Source organism: Salmo salar, chromosome 12 (genome assembly GCF_965601325.2).
Source record: "Salmo salar chromosome 12, fSalSal1, whole genome shotgun sequence".
Taxonomy (NCBI): domain Eukaryota; kingdom Metazoa; phylum Chordata; class Actinopteri; order Salmoniformes; family Salmonidae; genus Salmo; species Salmo salar.
Genome location: NC_138302.1, coordinates 58,487,403 through 58,506,205, shown reverse-complemented (window position 1 = coordinate 58,506,205; position 18,803 = coordinate 58,487,403). Strand labels below are relative to the sequence as shown.

The following is an 18,803-nucleotide window of genomic DNA, read 5'->3' as shown; positions in this document are numbered from 1 at the left end:
GGCCCCATGCCTCCTGCCATCCAAGACCTATATACTAGGTGGTGTCAGAGGAAGGCCCAAAAAATGGTCAAAGACTCCAGTCACCCTAGTCATAGACTGTTCTCTCTGCTACCACACGGCAAGCGGTACCGGAGCGCCAAGTCTAGGTCCAAAAGGCTCCTTAACAGCTTCGACCCCCAAGCTATAAGACTGCTGAACAATTAATCAAATGGCCACCCGGACTATTTACATTGACTACTTACCTCGACTAACCTGTACCCCCGCACATTTGACTCGGTACCGGTACACCCTGTATATAGCCTCATTATTGTTATTTTATTGTGTTACTTTTTCTTAACTCAATTTCTTGAACGGCATTGTTATTTAAGGGCTTATAAGTAAACATTTTACGTTAAGGTCTACTCCTGTTGTATTCGGCACGTGATAAATAACGTTTGATTTGATTTTTGACACAGGTCACAAGACATGGGCATCTTCAACATCTACAGGGCTGTAGCTTTAGGGCAGGATGCAAACAAACACAGACAAACAACCTGTGCACAGTCATTTAATTTGGAATTTGATTTATGTTTGAGACAACATCTGCCGTCTTTACAGCGAAAGTTAGATCAGCCAACATTCTGGAAACGCCTTTAAAAGTCTATCCCTGTGCTCAGGTTGTTTGTTACTCTGTGTTGGATTGAATCCTAGCCTAAATGAACATCTACCTGGCCCAGAAGAATTGCACAAGATCCACTAGAATCGCCTTCCCTGTTTTCCCTTTATCTCTCACGTTCTCTCTCTCTCTCTCTGTCTGTCTGCTGCTCTTTTTCTCTCATCCTCTTTCCCAAAGGTCGATATCTGCGCTCTCAGAAAGAGTGAGAAGTGGTTGTGAAAAAATAAAACTTTATAACCAAAGTGGTAAAGTAAAAACAATAAACTGGGGCTGGGTAAGCTAGGTACTGCTCAGTTATGAGACAGACTGAGAATAGCAGCTGACACTATTTGTCGTGGCTGAACGTGCAAAGGGTAGAAGCAGAGAGCAGTAGAAGGTATATAAAATGCTGTGCAGAAGCAACATTTCAATTTATTACAGAGAGGAGATAGAGTGAGACTGAGTGGGAGACTGGCGCACCGGCCGCTCCACACAGGCAAGCACAGCCTGAGGGAGCCCTACCACTCACACAGAGACACACACAAACACTCATGCATGCACACACACACACACACACACAACGATATATATGCTACCATCTTCATAGGGGTTATTGTGTCATGATTGGATGGCATGTGATATCATCATCATCGAGACAGGCAGCACAAGACAGAGCCAGCAGTCTGAAGCTGTGTGCGTGTGTGTGTGTGCACGCGCGTGTGTGTGTGTGTTTGTGGGAGCATCTGTTTGCCGTTTCTCCTCCTGCTGTGAGCTGCATCTGTGAGTGACAATGTCTTTCTCCTCTGCCTTACTGACCTGAACAGTCATCACCACCAGGTGGTGTCTCATCTCACACTGTGAATGTGATTAGAATGTTACTGTTTCACATTGGCCCCTTAGTTCTACTACCTACATTGATCATGCATTTATTGAGTATGATTATATACAATAAGAATGAGAGCAGTACTGTATTATATTCAGGGATCATTTGTTACACTAAATGACACAAGATTTGGGCTCCCGAGTGGCGCAGCGGTCTAAGGCACTGCAATCTCAGTGCTGGAGGCTGGAGGCGTCACTACAGACCCTGTTTCGATTACAGGCTGTATCACAACTGGCTGTGATTGGGAATCCCATTGGGTGATGCACAATTGGCCCAGCGTCGTCTGGGTTCGGCTGGGGTACGCTGTCATTGTAAATAAGAATTTGTTCTTAACTGACTTACATAGTTGAATAAAGGTTAAAAAAAATAAAGATCCTAGATCAGTCAGGACACGTCTCATCTTGTACAAGGAGGTTCTTTAAACAGCGCCTGTGTGATGGTTTATGCGATGGATAAGCTGACAGCTAGCTAGCAGCACGAGATGCTTGTCATTTCCAGGAGTGCTAGAGGGGGACTCTCTCCTGCTCCATTCAGATGTCATGTCCTAATCACTCTCCCCGCCTGGCAGCACTGGAGTAGGGGCACACACACAGAGGCTGCTCTCCCTATCTCTCTCCCCTTTTCTCCACCACTTTGTTTGTCATCCTGTCATTTTTTCTTTTCATGCCTATCCTTCATCTATTGCTCTCCCTCTTGCTCTCCCCCTTCGCTCTCTATTCTTTTTCTCTCATCTCCCTCTCATTATAAAATGGCACTTGAATCTGTGAGAGAGCAAGAGGACGAGTCTCTAAAATAGTTCATAATCATGAGCTGAACATCACATCACTGGAGAGAGGCTGGCATCACAGACACACTGTAACATTACAGACTGCTTTCTTTATAACAGCAGACAGACTCAGGATCCAGTCTGCGAACACCCATTCACAGTCACATTAATTCCTTCATCATTAACATCACCACTTTTAACATTCAGGAAGGGTTGATGAAAGGCTGTGACCACAATGAACCTGAACCAACTTAATGTGTTGAACCTGAATAGATAGTGTCGGTATGTATCTAGTGTTTATGGTTACACATCTCGGTGAACTTGAGATGTTCCAAGGAGAACCTTTTTGGAAAGCTCTCATCCTGAAATGGGGGACTTTGCCGGTGTTATCTTTTCACTCATCATCTGACCTCCCTTTAATTCCCATGGAGACAGACTGTTCTAAATGGAGGATTACACTGACTCAGGGATCACAGCGTGAAGAGAAGGTGACTGCATTCAGGTCACATGAGAACAATACATGAGTCAGTGGATGTTAAGCTCAGGCAGGTTAAGAGTTGAGGTGACAGAGGCACAGAGACAGAGAGAGACAGACAGAGACAGACAGAGAGAGACAGAGAGAGACAGAGAGAGACAGAGACAGAGAGAGACAGAGAGAGACAGACAGACAGAGACAGACAGACAGAGACAGACAGACAGAGACAGAGAGAGACAGACAGAGACAGACAGAGAAAGAAGGGTCTTACGTTGGCTTGGAGGCCTCAGCCTGGTCTGTCTGCAGTTTCTCCCCTCCCTCCACCTCCATGGTGCAGTAAACAATCCTGTTAGGAGCCAGAGACTTCAGGCCCACCACCTCCATGATCACCACCTGGAGGGCACAAACAGCAGGTCGTGAAACCATGGGTGTATGCGGTAAGGTTCACAATGTAGCAGAAATGTACCAAATATAGAGCTGACATTACTCTGGTCTAGACAATATTCTGTTACATTGCACCCTCCTGAAAAGGCCCAAGCACAGGCCCTAACTGTCTATGGTGCTCTATACATGACTACAACAATCTCCTTGACATAAACCAACAAAGGTACAGTAAATGCATACAACCTCAACAACAACAAAAAACATTAACGAATACATTACTGTAAAATGCATTAACCTCCTAAGCTATATTGGTCAACAACATTTACGGTATGTTTTAAACCAGTAATTTTTAACTGGTGGGTCGTGGCCCAAATTTGGGTCATGGGAGGTTTTGAATGGGTCGCGGGTGTCTGAATAAAAATCTTATGAAAATGTTGATTGAAAAAAATACTCCAGTCTGAATGACTAAACAACTAAAACCAGGTAGAAAGTGGTAAAAAGTGAGTAAATGTAATCTCTGAATAATCTTTCTTCAATCACACTATTTTCAATATAGATATATTACCAGCTCTATTTAGTGGATTTGGTTGATTTTATGGTCTCAAACCAGTGAGCTTATTACCATTCTCCATCAAGAATATGAATTACTGACAATGACAAATGTTGTTCCCTTGTCATATAATTGCTAAATTCACTACCAGTATAGCATAAAAAATACAGTATTTTGGCAAAAAGAAAATCGAGATGTGAATATTACTAAGACAACCTGGTTCAATTTGGGTCCTGACCCAAAACCAGTTGAGAACCACTGTCTTAAACTACACTACACCCCGACTGAGAGAAAGATACTAACATTTAGGCCTACTCAAGTGAACTAGAACTCTTGACCATTAAAAAGGAAAAGACAATGGAGGGCAAAAATCCCATCACAAAATTCCATGACAGAAGCTACAAATCAGGCCAGCCTCTCCGATCTATAAAGCAGTAGTTTCAGTAATAGCACCATAATCACTGCATCTGCTCTGCTCCTCACTACAATCAACTGCTGGGACTGGGAAGGAGCAGTATTAATCTGCCCATGCTAAAATTATACTTCCTTCTCCTAAAGTAGCAAGGGGAACAGAAACAGCTCTTCTGCGTATACTGAATTCTCTTAGATCATTCATCATAACAGGAGTTATTATGATGACTAATGAAGTTGCTATGAAATTAAAAGAGGAGGATTTATTTTGTTTCACTACATTATCCTGGTCTACCTTGTGATCTGTGATTTATAATTTAACAATGGAAGTCTACCCCAGTGATTGGGGAGTACTCTAGAGGAGTCATTTAGGCAAAATGTTCTTCCTGAAAGCTTCCATCTATTTTTCTTCTCTTTCTTTATGGCTAGAGGGCCATCTGTTTGCAATCTATAGTGGGTTTATTTTCAGGGTAGGAGTGATGATCTAGGATCAGCTTTGTTTTTCATAATTACATAATTAATCAACTTCATGTTATTTATTACGCAGAAATTCTAGTGTTTCTATATCAAACGGCGTTGTTATCTTTCAGTCTTCTGTGATGTATATAAAGTGTAATATTGGAATGCAAACTCAAAATTGAATACATTTGATCTTTATATCTGACATGGTACAATTGACTTTTTTTTAAGCCCATAACCATGTGTGTGAGGTGTATACTTTTGCTTCAAAATAGATATGTTTAAGACTATCAAGAAGAACTCTGTGTGACCCTGATTTAGCCCACTGCAGTAAAAGGCTAAAGAATGATTTTTAAGACTTTAAGTACAATTCTTACAAGCTTGATTGGCTGGTAGCTTATTCTTTAGATGTTTGGAGCTGCTGGTGAACCATGATGTGCAGGATTAATCAAAGTGACACTGGACTAGTGCACTTGCCAGATTCTTTAGGGTGTCTATAGCTAGGTTTCCATCCAATTGGTGACTGATTTTTATGTGAATACTCTAAAATCTTCATAAAAACAATATGCCATTTCAGAGTTTCCTTTAGGAAAATTTGCGCTGGACAACATGACAGGGAAGATTTTCATTGACCAGCAAACACCATCAATAAACAAGGGATGTTGGCCAAATGTCCACATTCACATGTCCTTAAAAACAGCCTAAGACAAGTTAGGCTACTTTCCTGAAACAATAATTGTCCAACTCTCAGTTCAGCTGTCAGAGATTTGAGCACTAAATGTATCAGGGCATTGCTAGCAAAGGCTTAGGTGTCCACTGTATGACATTAATTAATATATATATATATACACACTGCTCAAAAAAATAAAGGGAACACTTAAACAACACATCCTAGATCTGAATGAAATAAATAACCTTATTAAATACTTTTTTCTTTACATAGTTGAATGTGCTGACAACAAAATCACACAAAAATAATCAATGGAAATCCAATTTATCAACACATGGAGGTCTGGATTTGGAGTCACACTCAAAATTAAAGTGGAAAACCACACTACAGGCTGATCCAACTTTGATGTAATGTCCTTAAAACAAGTCAAAATGAGGCTCAGTAGTGTGTGTGGCCTCCACGTGCCTGTATGACCTCCCTACAACGCCTGGGCATGCTCCTGATGAGGTGGCAGATGGTCTCCTGAGGGATCTCCTCCCAGACCTGGACTAAAGCATCCGCCAACTCCTGGACAGTCTGTGGTGCAACGTGCCGTTGGTGGATGGAGCGAGACATGATGTCCCAGATGTGCTCAATTGGATTCAGGTCTGGGGAACGGGCGGTCCATAGCATCAATGCCTTCCTCTTGCAGGAACTGCTTACACACTCCAGCCACATGAGGTCACATGAGGTCTTGCATTAGGAGGAACCCAGGGCCAACCGCACCAGCATATGGTCTCACAAGGGGTCTGAGGATCTCATCTCGGTACCTAATGGCAGTCAGGCTACCTCTGGCGAGCACATGGAGGGCTGTGCGGCCCCCCAAAGAAATGCCACCCTACACCATGACTGACCCACCGCCAAACCGGTCATGCTGGAGGATGTTGCAGGCAGCAGAACGTTCTCCACGGCGTCTCCAGACTCTGTCACGTCTGTCACATGTGCTCAGTGTGAACCTGCTTTCATCTGTGAAGAGCACAGGGCGCCAGTGGCGAATTTGCCAATCTTGGTGTTCTCTGGCAAATGCCAAAAGTCCTGCACTGTGTTGGGCTGTAAGCATAACCCCCACCTGTGGACGTCGGGCCCTCATACCACCCTCATGGAGTCTGTTTCTGACCGTTTGAGCAGACACATGCACATTTGTGGCCTACTGGAGGTCATTTTGCAGGGCTCTGGCAGTGCTCCTCCTGCTCCTCCTTGCACAAAGGCGGAGGTAGCGGTCCTGCTGCTGGGTTGTTGCCCTCCTACGGCCTCCTCCACGTCTCCTGATGTACTGGCCTGTCTCCTGGTAGCGCCTCCATGCTCTGGACACTACGCTGACAGACACAGCAAACCTTCTTGCCACAGCTCGCATTGATGTGCCATCCTGGATGAGCTGCACTACCTGAGCCACTTGTGTGGGTTGTAGACTCCGTCTCATGCTACCACTAGAGTGAAAGCACCGCCAGCATTCAAAATTGACCAAAACATCAGCCAGGAAGCATAGGAACTGAGAAGTGGTCTCCACCTGCAGAACCACTCCTTTATTGGGGGTGTCTTGCTTATTGCCTATAATTTCCACCTGTTGTCTATTCCATTTGCACAACAGCATGTGAAATGTATTGTCAATCAGTGTTGCTTCCTAAGTGGACAGTTTGATTTCACAGAAGTGTGATTGACTTGGAGTTACATTGTGTTGTTTAAGTGTTCCCTTTATTTTTTTGAGCAGTATATATATATATATATATATATATATATATATATGAAGAGAAGAGAAGTTTAGTCCTAACCCCAGAAAGATAGAGATATGCCCGTGGCATGCTATGACACCGACATGCATTTCTTTATGTCAAGTGGCTACTGCGTCTGCTATACAGATATAGATGTACAGAAGGAAAGTCATTCGTTCATTTTCAATCCAAATATTTTGTGTAAAGATAAGTGTTATAGTGTTCGATTAAAGGAGTAACTCTGGAAGGCCTGAAACAGTCTTCCTCACCTGAAGTGCACCGGGGCGCACTGCCTTCATATCATAGGCCTGCAGTAGCTAAAGCTTAATAGCAGCCACACCATACCTAACCTCCACAAACGTTTCTAAACTAAAAAAGGAAAAGACAATGGAGTCCAAAAACCCCATTACTAAATTCAATGACAGAAGCTACAAATCAGGCCAGCCTCTCTGATCTATAAAGCAGTAGTTTCAGTCCTCGCACCATAATCACTACATCTGCTCTGCTCCCCACTACAATCAACTGCTGAGACTGGGAGGGAGCAGTATTAATCTGCCCATGCTAGAATAATACCTTATTCTCCTACAGTAGCCAGGGTAACAGAAACAGCCCTTCTGCATACATTGAATTCTCTGAGATCATAATAACTCTTGTTATGATGAATGATGAGTAACAAAGTTGCTACGAAATTATAAAAGGAGGTTTTTATTCTGGTTCACTACATTATCCAGGTCTACCTTGTGATCTGTGATTTATAACTAAACAACGGAAGTCTACCCTCGTGATCGGGGAGTACTGTAGAGGAGCCATTTCGACAAAATGTTCTTCCTGAAAGCTTTCATTTATTTTTCTTCTCTTTCTTTATGGCTAGAAGGCCATCTGTTTGCAATCTATACTGGGTTTATATTCAAAAGCGTCTAAGAGTAGGAGTGCTGATCTAGGATCATTTTGGCTTTTTAAAGCATAACAATTAAGCGGGTGGACCTGATTCTACATCATTCAGCACTCCAACTCTTAGACGTTTTGTGAATAGGTGCTCTGGTCTAGAATTATATACATCTAGAGAGAGAAGATAACTATAAGCAAACACTTCTTGGGACTTTGGCCTGGAATGTATTCATGTGCTAAAATAATCAATAGACCAATGAAAGTGCAGATCAGATCTAGTTTTCCAAAGGGCCAGCTGAGATATATATTGCTATATCATCACCACCGCAGACATCAATAGAAAGTGCTAGAGCATGTCAGGCTCTGTTTTCCCTTGCCCTGCAGAACATAGAGCCATTGTTAATAAATAAGTTGATAATTTGTATGATGACTCTTCTCTTTATAAAGACAGAGGCAGGTGAAAAGGTCTGTCTGAGAGCGAGAAGCTCGGGATAATAGGGTGGAGCTCTCTGAGGTACTGTTTCTATAGAACATTTGTATGGTATTAATCTCTATTCAAATGGACTTGTGCTTACAGTGTGACTTCTTTGTGACTGGGAAAATCACATTACAGAAAGGGTAACAATGTATTTAGGATATTCTCTCATAATGCCAAAATGCTGAGGTCCTATCCTTCCTAGACAGGGTTAAGGTTAAGGTCAGGTTTAGGGTCAGGGCTAGGGTTAGGACCTCCAGACTGCAAGAGAACATTACTTCAGACTTGGCCAGGCTTAGTGTTAGGGTTGGAGTTAGGGTTCAGGCTAGATTTAGGGCAGTGGTTAGGATTCCTACCTCCAGAGTAAAGGAGAGCACCACATCAGACTTGGACAGTGTGTTCTCGTCCTCCTGACCCATGTCCATGATGGAGGTGTTGTGCCCTTTCTTCAGCTTCTGCAGTTTGAACTCTCCTCCCTTGGACACAGGCATGCTCTCTAGGTTGGCCATCAGCTGGTTCACCGATGCCTTCAGCTCCTCTATGTACATCTGCTCCATCTCCTTCGACACAAACTTGGGGAATTTGCCTCCCTTTGAAGAAGAAAGAAATCACATAAATAAGTATGTGTTACAGAAGGGTTTTTACCATAACAAGTCAGCTTTTGTGTCCATGTGGGCTGGTCATCCCGATGAAGCAAGACACTACAATAATAATATAAATTAAAATCAAATCCAAATAATGTATTGTTGTATTGTCAACACTAATGTGAATACATGTCATTCAATAGATTACCAGATATAGCCTACAGTATATTAAATGTGACTGTTTCTACAATAGTGAAGCTCTCGGAGAACTCGCATCGTGAAGCCGTTTTGATGCTTACAAACTGTTTATTCAGGTTTATGTGTGGCTCTGCACAATGTAACCAGTGTGTTGATGTTGTTCTGCTGCAGTGTGTATAGGCTATCAGACTCACCCTGGCAATCTGATCGGCCATCTGCAGGCGTCCATCCAGCTCCCGTCTGATCTGGGCAGCCTGCTCGTCCAGGTTGTCCAACTAGAGGGTCAAACACAGGAAGAAGTGTTTTGCGCACATATTTTAAAATAAACTTGTCCAGGTGTTGGATTAGAGAGCATAATGGCACTCCCAAGTCTGAGTTTAATCAAGCAATGTTTTGACCCCAACGGGGCCTTCTTCAGGACAACAGATCTGCAACACAGAGGAACCTGTGCGCATTGCACAACTTTTCTAGAGATTTTAATATTGTAGAAACTCAAATCACTGCTCTTGTCACACCCTGATCAGTTTCACCTGTACTCATTATTGTCTCCACCCCCTCCAGGTGTCGCTTGTTTTCCCCGAGAAGTGTGAGTTCCACCGCTCTACAATCACCTTTCTGGGATATGTCATTGCTGAGGGCAATGTTCAGAAGGATCCTGGAAAGGTGAAAGCAGTGGTGGATTGGCCTCAACCAATGTCCAGGGTGCAGTGGCAATGGTTTCTTGGTTTTTGCAAACTTCTACTGCCATTTCATTCGGGACTACAGCACCCTGGCGGCCCCCTTCTCAGCACTCACCTCTCCCAAGGTACCGTTTAAATGGTCTCCAGCAGTCGACAAAGCCTTTGTGGACCTGAAGCATCGGTTCACAACAGCACCCATCCTCATCCATCCGGACCCCTCACGTCAATTTGTGGTAGAAGTGGATGCTACGGATGTTGGAGTGGGGGCCATTCTGTCCCAGCGATCTACCCAGGACCAAAAGCTTCATCCTTGTGCCTTCCTGTCCCATTGTCTCAATCCTGCTGAGAGGAACTACGATGTTGGCAACCGAGAACGTCTGGCGGTGAAGATGGCATTGGAAGAGTGGAGGCACTGGTTGGAAGGAGCACAACAGCCATTTCTGGTCTGGACCGACCATAAAAACCTGGAATATCTCCGTACAGCCAAGCGCCTCAACTCTAGGCATGCCCGGTGGGCCCTCCTGTTCACCAGATTTAACTTCACCATCTCCTACCGCCCAGGGTCAAAGAATGAAGCCTGACTCCCTCTCCCACCTATACAGTTCCTCTGCCACACCCTCGACCTCTGAAACCATTTTCCCTACCTCATGCCTTGCTGCCACTGTGGATTGGGGTATTGAGAACCTGAAGGGGGCACAACGCTCCCAGCCTGGACCTGAAGGGGGCCCGGCTAACCGGCTGTTTTTCCCTAATCCAGTCTGGTCCCGGGTCCCGGAATGGGCTTGTTCCTCCAGACTGACCTGTCATCCAGGGTCCCGTCGTACACTAGCCTTCCTTTGACAACGTTTCTGGTGGCCCACAATGGCCCCTGACGTCTCTGCCTTCGTCATCGCATGCACTGTGTGTGCTCATAACAAGACTCCACGACAAGCTCCTTCTGGCCTCCTGCAGCCACTACCGGTTCCTCATTGTCCCTGGTCTCATATATCTTTGGAATTTGTCACTGGGCTCCCTCCGTTTTATGGCAACACTGTAATTCTGACGGTAGTCAACCGGTTCTCCAAGGCCGCCCATTTCATCCCTCTACCTAAACTACCTTCTGCCAAGGAGACGGCCCCGCTTATGGTGCAACATGTCTTCCGGATCCATGGACTTCCGGTAGACATGGTCTCTGATCGGGGTTCTCGTCTCAGTTCTGGAAGGCATTCTGCACCCTTATTGGGTCGTCGGCCAGCCTGTCATCCGGGTTCCATCCCCAAACTAACGGTCAGTCAGAGCGAGCCAACCAAGACCTGGAGACCACCTCAAGGGGCCTGGTCTCAACCAACCCCACTTCCTGGAGCCGTCAACTGGTCTGGGTGGAGTATGCCCGGAACACTCTTCCCAGTTCTGCCACAGAACTCTCCCCTTTTGAGTGCTCCATGGGGTATCAGCCTCCACTCTTCCCTGAGCAGGAGGTCAGCGTACCCTCAGCCCAGATGTTTGTCTGCCACTATCTACGTACCTGGAGAAGAGCCAGGGTGGCTATTCTCAAGACCAACTCTGTCACACCCTGATCAGTTTCATCAAGTCAACCAGTGTGTTTTTCCCATACTCCTTTTGCTATTCCTCCCGGTTTTGACCCTTGCCTGTTTTCTGGACTCTGTGCCCGCCCGCCTGACCATTCTGCCTGCCCTGACCTCGAACCTTTCTGCCACACTGTACTTCCTGGACTCTGAACTGGTTTTGACCTTTTTGCCTGTCCACGACCATTCTCTTGCCTTCCCCTATTGGATGATTAAATATTGTAAGACTCCAACCATCTGCCTCCTGTGTCTGCATCTGGGTCTCGTCTTGTGTCATGATAGCTCCACATATTGCAACCAACTTGCCAAGTTTCCAAATGATCTGTGTAACTTGTCTATTTTACTTCAGCTTCTGCATTTATTTTGAGTGCTTGCTTTGTGTTTGTCGTGTGATTTATTGTATGCCGCCTCTCAAAGTTACGCTCATGCACGCTCACACTCTAAATCTATGCACGGACGTGTGCGAATGCTCGAGAGGGGCACACCCCTTATTACCACGGATTCTGTCCATTTGTAAATGTGATTATTTGTTTGAGAGCTCTATAACATTTACTGGTCTGACTTAGAAAGGCCTGTGTAAATGTGATGACTATTAGTCTGCTTTAAACATTTGTACAGCCTCTGTTGGTTAAAGGAGGTTTTAACCAGTTAATTGGTTATATGCCCCCCTTCTTTGTGTGGCAATGGTTTTGCCCATGGGGTGTCTCAAGGTATTTCTACCTAGCTGTGCCAGTCAGTGTTTGAACTTCGAGGGGCTCTGACAGGGATTGTATCTCTATGGGTAGGGTATATTTTTGTCTCAACAGTAGACCTAGGCTACCCTTACCCTGTTTACTACAGCCAAATCCTGTTTTGGATTGAGTTTATTTGGATCGTGATTTCTTTGGAGAAATTCATTATTATCCATTGTTTGTTTCGCCCCGTTTGCCTATTTCTGTCATTATTATTTACTCCAACCACTAACATTACTTTTCTAGGTCTCCTGCCTATCTACCTGCAAGAAATGACTGCCTTCCTATGGCTGCCAGACATGTTTACCCTTTCACCCAGTCCAACTGAAGGAGGGCAAAACACAGCGGGAGGACCCAAGGAGGACATCACCTCACCACACGGACATAATCAATACAATCTGCATTATGATCCTACATGGAATAAGACCAGGGCCTGTATTCATAAAGTGTGTCAGATTAGAAGCACTGATCTAGGATCAGGTCCACCGTCCATGTAGTTGCATCAATTAGGGTCTAAAAGACTAAACTGATCCTAGATTAGCATTTTTTGTAAATATTGGCTGTATCCCAATGATCCCAATGATCTACCTTCTCCCATGTTTTCACTTCCCTTCACTGATTTGAATGGAAATAACTGGTATAAAAAACATGGTGAAACTCTACCAATCCAATTATTTAGGATGTGGGGAAGTAGTGGGAAGTAGTGAAAGTGCGCATACACTACTTCAGGAGAAAGGAGAGATTATTGGGATGCACACATGGGCCCAGGAGGACATTACCACGGAGCTGGGCAATGAATACATTCTCCATTATGTTCCTGCATGACCCCCAAAAGGCTCCTCTAGACAGCCAGGGTCACGGAGTAAAAGGTCAACACCCACCTCCCATGTTGATAATTTATCTCCTCTGATCTCAGGTTGGGTGATTGGATTCACACTCCGTTAATAAATACTGTAATGACGTCTGACAGAAGGAAGTGAGGCTGACTTTACTTATAGGGCTGGTTTCCCAGGCACATATTAACCCTAGTCCTGGACCAAAAAGCACTTTCAATGGAGAATTTCCATTGAACTTTAGTCCTGGTTTAGGAAATCTGTGTCTAGGAAACCGGCCTATACTGTAGGTGTCTATGTAGGTAGAAAGGGCACATTAATATGGATAGCTATCTATCATTGATAATGCATCTCCTAGATCTCAGGATCAGTCATTGGATTCATGCTGTCTAAATACTAAGAATGTACTGTACACCAGGGTTGGGGTCAATTGAATTTCAATTCAGTCAAAACTGAATTTATATCCTGAAATGACTGAATGAAAATGGGATTGACCCTAATGTATTGACTTGACTGACAGAAGCACAATTGAAGCTCTTTGTAGTTGTATTTTTCTTTGTAGGTAGAGTAATACATAAATATGAATAGCCTTCGAGCGTATGTGGCTAAACTGTGTGGTTGGATGCTTATGTTTATCCTATTTCACAGATGTACAAGTGTGTATTATACGCATGTGTGAATTTGACATTTGTTTTTTGCATATCCCAACTCCCCCTGAGACACCCTTGGTGTGTGTGTGTGTGTGTGTGTGTGTGTGTGTGTGTGTGTGTGTGTGTGTGTGTGTGTGTGTGTGTGTGTGTGTGTGTGTGTGTGTGTGTGTGTGTGTGTGTGTGTACATACTGTACAGTGCATTCTGAAAGTATTCAGACCCCTTCCCTTTTCACGAATTTTGTTACAGCCTTATTCTAAAATGGATTAAACAAAAATGTTCCTCATCAATCTACACACAATACCCAATAATTACAAAGCAAAAACAGGTTTTTAGAAAAACAGAACCTTATTTACATAAGTATTCAGACCCTTTTTTATGAGGCTTGAAATTGAAGTCAGGTGCATCCTGTTTCCATTGATCATCCTTGATGCGTCTACAACTTGACTAGAGTCCACCATTGGTAAATTCAATTGATTGGACATGATTTGGAAAGGCACACACCTGTCTATATAAGGTCCCACAGTTGACAGTGCATGTTTGCCAAAAGGCCCCTAAAGGACTCTCAGACCATGAGAAACAAGATTGTCTGGTCTAATGAATCCAAGATTGAACTCTTTGGCCTGAATGCCAAGCATCACGTCTGGAGGAAACCTGGCACTATCCCTACGGTGAAGCATGGTGGAGGTGGCAGCATCATGCTGTGGGGATGTTTTTCACCGGCAGGGACTGGCAGACTAGTCAGGATCGAGGGAAAGCTGAACGGAGCAAAGTACAGAGAGATCCTTAAGTGTTCAGGACCTCAGACTGGGTTGAAGACTCACCTTCCAACATGACAATGACCATAAGCACACAGCCAAGACAATGCAGGAGTGGCTTTGGGACAAGTCTTTGAATGTCCTTGAGTGGCCTAGCCAGAGCCCGGACTTGAACCCGATTGAACATCTCTGGAGAGACCTGAAAATAGCTTTGCAACGACGCTCCCCATCGAACCTGACAGAGCTTGAGAGGAACTGGGAGAAACTCACCAAATACAGGTGTACCAAGCTTGTAGCGTCATACCCAAGAGAACTTGAGGTGTAAGTGCCTTTGAACGGTGTATGGCAGTAAGTGCCAGGTGCACCGATTTGTGTGTCAAGAACTGCAACGCTATTGTGATTTTCACACTCAAACTTTTTCTAGTGTGTATCAAGAATGGTCCACCACACAAACGACATCAAGCCAACTTGAGACAACTGTGGGAAGCATTGGAGTCAGCATGGGCTAGCATCCCTGTGGAATGCTTCTGACACCTTGTAGAGTCCATGCCCCAACAAATTGAGACTGTTCTGTGGGCGAAATGGGTGCAAATCAATATTGTTCTTATTGTTTTGTGCAGTCAGTGTATACCTCTCTGAAGTACAGCTAGAAGCTGTAAGGAATTATGGTATGAAGTTATAGCCTGGCAATGCTTGCTTGCATAGAAGTAAGCAATGCTTCCATAGAACGTAAGGAGTAGTGCCTCCCTATAGGAGCATCTCTCTTGAGACCCAGCTGTATATCCCTGTAGATTAATTTGCTGCCATAAGCAAGTAAGCAATGACTCCCCAGTCCCAAGACGTGCATCTCTCTCTGCATGCTGGGAGTGTTTAGTGCATGCTGGGAAATGTATGAGCGAGTGTTGTCTGGAGTTAGATCGCCTGTTTTTTCCTTCTTGTTTTACTTTTCTTGGTGGTTTTCCTTTTCTTATGCATGATTAAGGTGATTATTTGTTGTGGCAGAATTAAGTATATTGTTTTTCTTGTCGAAATTCTCCTGGTTTGGCAGGGATGGCGACCCACATGGGGAAGCCGTCCCTTTCACTTCAGCACAGCTTTAGGTGTGTTACTGAAGCTACTGTCACTGGATGAGTTTCTGTTCGCCATTGGAGAGAAGGTAGGCTATGAGAATGTTGCTTATGCGTCACTGATGAATAAAGCCGTGGTGGTTTTTCTTAAAGAAGAGCGTCTTGTTGAGCATGGCGTATTTCTTAAAGGTATGTTATTCAAGTTACGCCCCTTTTTTTCTCAATCAACAAGAGTATCGATTTCGAATGTACCGCCGTTTATTCCCAATGAGCAATTGGAGTGAGAGTTATTGCGGTTTGAGAGTTCAATTAAGATTGTCCCGTTGGGTTGCAAACACCCGGCTTTGAAACAGGTTATGTCGTTTTGGCGACAGGTGTTCATGTTTTTGGACTCACCGGAACAGACTTTGGAGTTATCGTTTAAAGTCAAATATGACAACAGACGGTATATGGCTTATGCTAGTATGGGTAGTCAACTGTGTTTTGAGTGTGGGGATGTTGGCCATAAGCAACATGCTTGCCCGAAAAGGGAGAAGGTGGAGGGAGGGGCGCAGGTGGTCCTCATAATGCCTGGGCCCACTGACGTAAGTAGAGGTGGGCTGACAGTGGTAGAGCAGCCAGAAGCACCTGTTGCTGAGGAACAAGTTGTCCATGTTGATGGCACAGAGTTGCAATTTGTACCAGAAGGGAATGGTATGCAGCAGAAAAATATTGTTGTAGGAGGTAAGGATGGATCTGGAGAGCCATTTCCTCAGACTGGGGGGGAGATGCCCACTACGAGTAATGGGGTACAGGAGGGGGTTCAGGTGTGGCTAGTCTCCCAGGTAGTGGGGGAGATGCCCGGTACGAGTGATGGGGTGCAAGTGGGGAGTGTTGAGAGGAATGTGGCAGAGGGGAGTCAGGGGTCTGAGGCCTCAGTTGAGGAGGATCAGGAGAAGGATATGATATCTCTCTTAATACACTGCTCAAAAAAATAAAGGGAACACTTAAACAACACAATGTAACTCCAAGTCAATCACACTTCTGTGAAATGAAACTGTCCACTTAGGAAGCAACACTGATTGACAATACATTTCACATGCTGTTGTGCAAATGGAATAGACAACAGGTGGAAATTATAGGCAATTAGCAAGACACCCCCAATAAAGGAGTGGTTCTGCAGGTGGGGACCACAGACCACTTCTCAGTTCCTATGCTTCCTGGCTGATGTTTTGGTCACTTTTGAATGCTGGTGGTGCTTTCACTCTAGTGGTAGCATGAGACGGAGTCTACAACCCACACAAGTGGCTCAGGTAGTGCAGCTCATCCAGGATGGCACATCAATGCGAGCTGTGGCAAGAAGGTTTACTGTGTCTGTCAGCGTAGTGTCCAGAGCATGGAGGCTCACCAGGATACAGGCCAGTACATCAGGAGACGTGGAGGAGGCCGTAGGAGGGCAACAACCCAGCAGCAGGACCGCTACCTCCGCCTTTGTGCAAGGAGGAGCAGGAGGAGCACTGCCAGAGCCCTGCAAAATGACCTCCAGCAGGCCACAAATGTGCATGTGTCTGCTCAAACGGTCAGAAACAGAGTCCATGAGGGTGGTATGAGGGCCCGACGTCCACAGGTGGGGGTTGTGCTTACAGCCCAACACCGTGCAGGACGTTTGGCATTTGCCAGAGAACACCAAGATTGGCAAATTCGCCACTGGCGCCCTGTGCTCTTCACAGATGAAAGCAGGTTCACACTGAGCACATGTGACAGACGTGACAGAGTCTGGAGACACTGTGGAGAACGTTCTGCTGCCTGCAACATCCTCCAGCATGACCGGTTTGGCGGTGGGTCAGTCATGGTGTGGGGGGCCGCACAGCCCTCCATGTGCTCACCAGAGGTAGCCTGACTGCCATTAGGTACCGAGATGAGATCCTCAGACCCCTTGTGAGACCATATGCTGGTGCGGTTGGCCCTGGGTTCCTCCTAATGCAAGACAATGCTAGACCTCATGTGGCTGGAGTGTGTCAGCAGTTCCTGCAAGAGGAAGGCATTGATGCTATGTACTGGCCCGCCCGTTCCCCAGACCTGAATCCAATTGAGCACATCTGGGACATCATGTCTCGCTCCATCCACCAACGCTACGTTGCACCACAGACTGTCCAGGAGTTGGTGGATGCTTTAGTCCAGGTCTGGGAGGAGATCCCTCAGGAGACCATCCGCCACCTCATCAGGAGCATGCCCAGGCGTTGTAGGGAGGTCATACAGGCACGTGGAGGCCACACACACTACTGAGCCTCATTTTGACTTGTTTTAAGGACATTACATCAAAGTTGGATCAGCCTGTAGTGTGGTTTTCCACTTTAATTTTGAGTGTGACTCCAAATCCAGACCTCCATGGGTTGATAAATTGGATTTCCATTGATTATTTTTGTGTGATTTTGTTGTCAGCACATTCAACTATGTAAAGAAAAAAGTATTTAATAAGATTATTTCATTCATTCAGATCTAAGATGTGTTATTTTAGTATTCCCTTTATTTTTTTGAGCAGTGTATGATAGAAGCTGGTGACAATCTAGATGAGGTAAATGGGTTCCTGGATCAGACTTTTGGGAAATCTGTCAGTGGCAGATTTTTTTTTTTAATGTTAAGTTTTGAGGTCAGCTGTGATGTAACAGAAGATGGTGGGGTTAGACCAGTGGCGTGAGAAGCGTTTTCGCTTGAGGAAATGTGTTACTGCTGTCACGGCAGCAAAATGTAGTGGTAAACGTGGTAAGGTTAAGAGAAAATTAAAACAATGATGATGATCATGCCTCATAGAGAGAGAGAGAGAAAAAAAACACTGGCTGGTTTCTCTGCTTTCTTTTGCTTTTCCTTTCTCTTTTCTATATGGAGGTACTAAGGGTAGGTTCTCAATATTAATGGGGGAAGGGACAGGAATAAGAGGGCTTGGGTATTGGAAGTAATAAAAGAAAAGGCTTAATGTAGTTTTTCTGCAGGAGACCCATAGTGATGAGGCTAATGAGGTTGACTGGGATAATTGGTGGGAGGGGCAGCATATACTCTGTCATGGTACTAATTTCAGTGCTGGGGTGGCAATTAGGATGACTGTGGTATCTACAACAGAGATTGTCAAGGGTCGGGTTTTATTGGTCAAGGCGGATGTTATGGTTATTTTATTTTATTTTTTAACCTAGGGCAGTCGACACTGCAACGCAAACAGATGGTCTGCCTTCGTCTCTCTGATGGGAAGGTGACCATGGATGACAGTGAAATGCGCCAACACGCCGGGGATTTCTACTCTGCCCTCTAAGGCGGAGGATTGTGATTCGCTGTGTACTGAACAGTTGTTACATGGACTTCCTCAATTGGGCCCTGAGCAGAGAGTTGCTTTGGATTCTGACATTACTCTGCAGGAGCTGTCC

General features: G+C 44.9%; 1 protein-coding gene across 4 annotated transcripts in view; it reads right to left on the bottom strand.

The window, feature by feature from the left end:
- LOC106565329 (calcium-dependent secretion activator 1) overlaps positions 1–18,803 on the bottom strand; it is a 160,940-nt gene that overhangs the window by 51,187 nt on the left and 90,950 nt on the right. For all 4 annotated transcript variants that reach the window (XM_082959162.1, XM_082959163.1, XM_082959164.1 and 1 more), the window contains exons 4-6: positions 9,320–9,400; positions 8,700–8,933; positions 3,030–3,151 (exon numbers count right to left, since the gene is read on the bottom strand). In XM_082959162.1, coding sequence (XP_082815288.1) covers positions 3,030–3,151; positions 8,700–8,933; positions 9,320–9,400 — 437 coding nt within the window. The remainder of the gene's footprint in view (positions 1–3,029; positions 3,152–8,699; positions 8,934–9,319; positions 9,401–18,803) is intronic.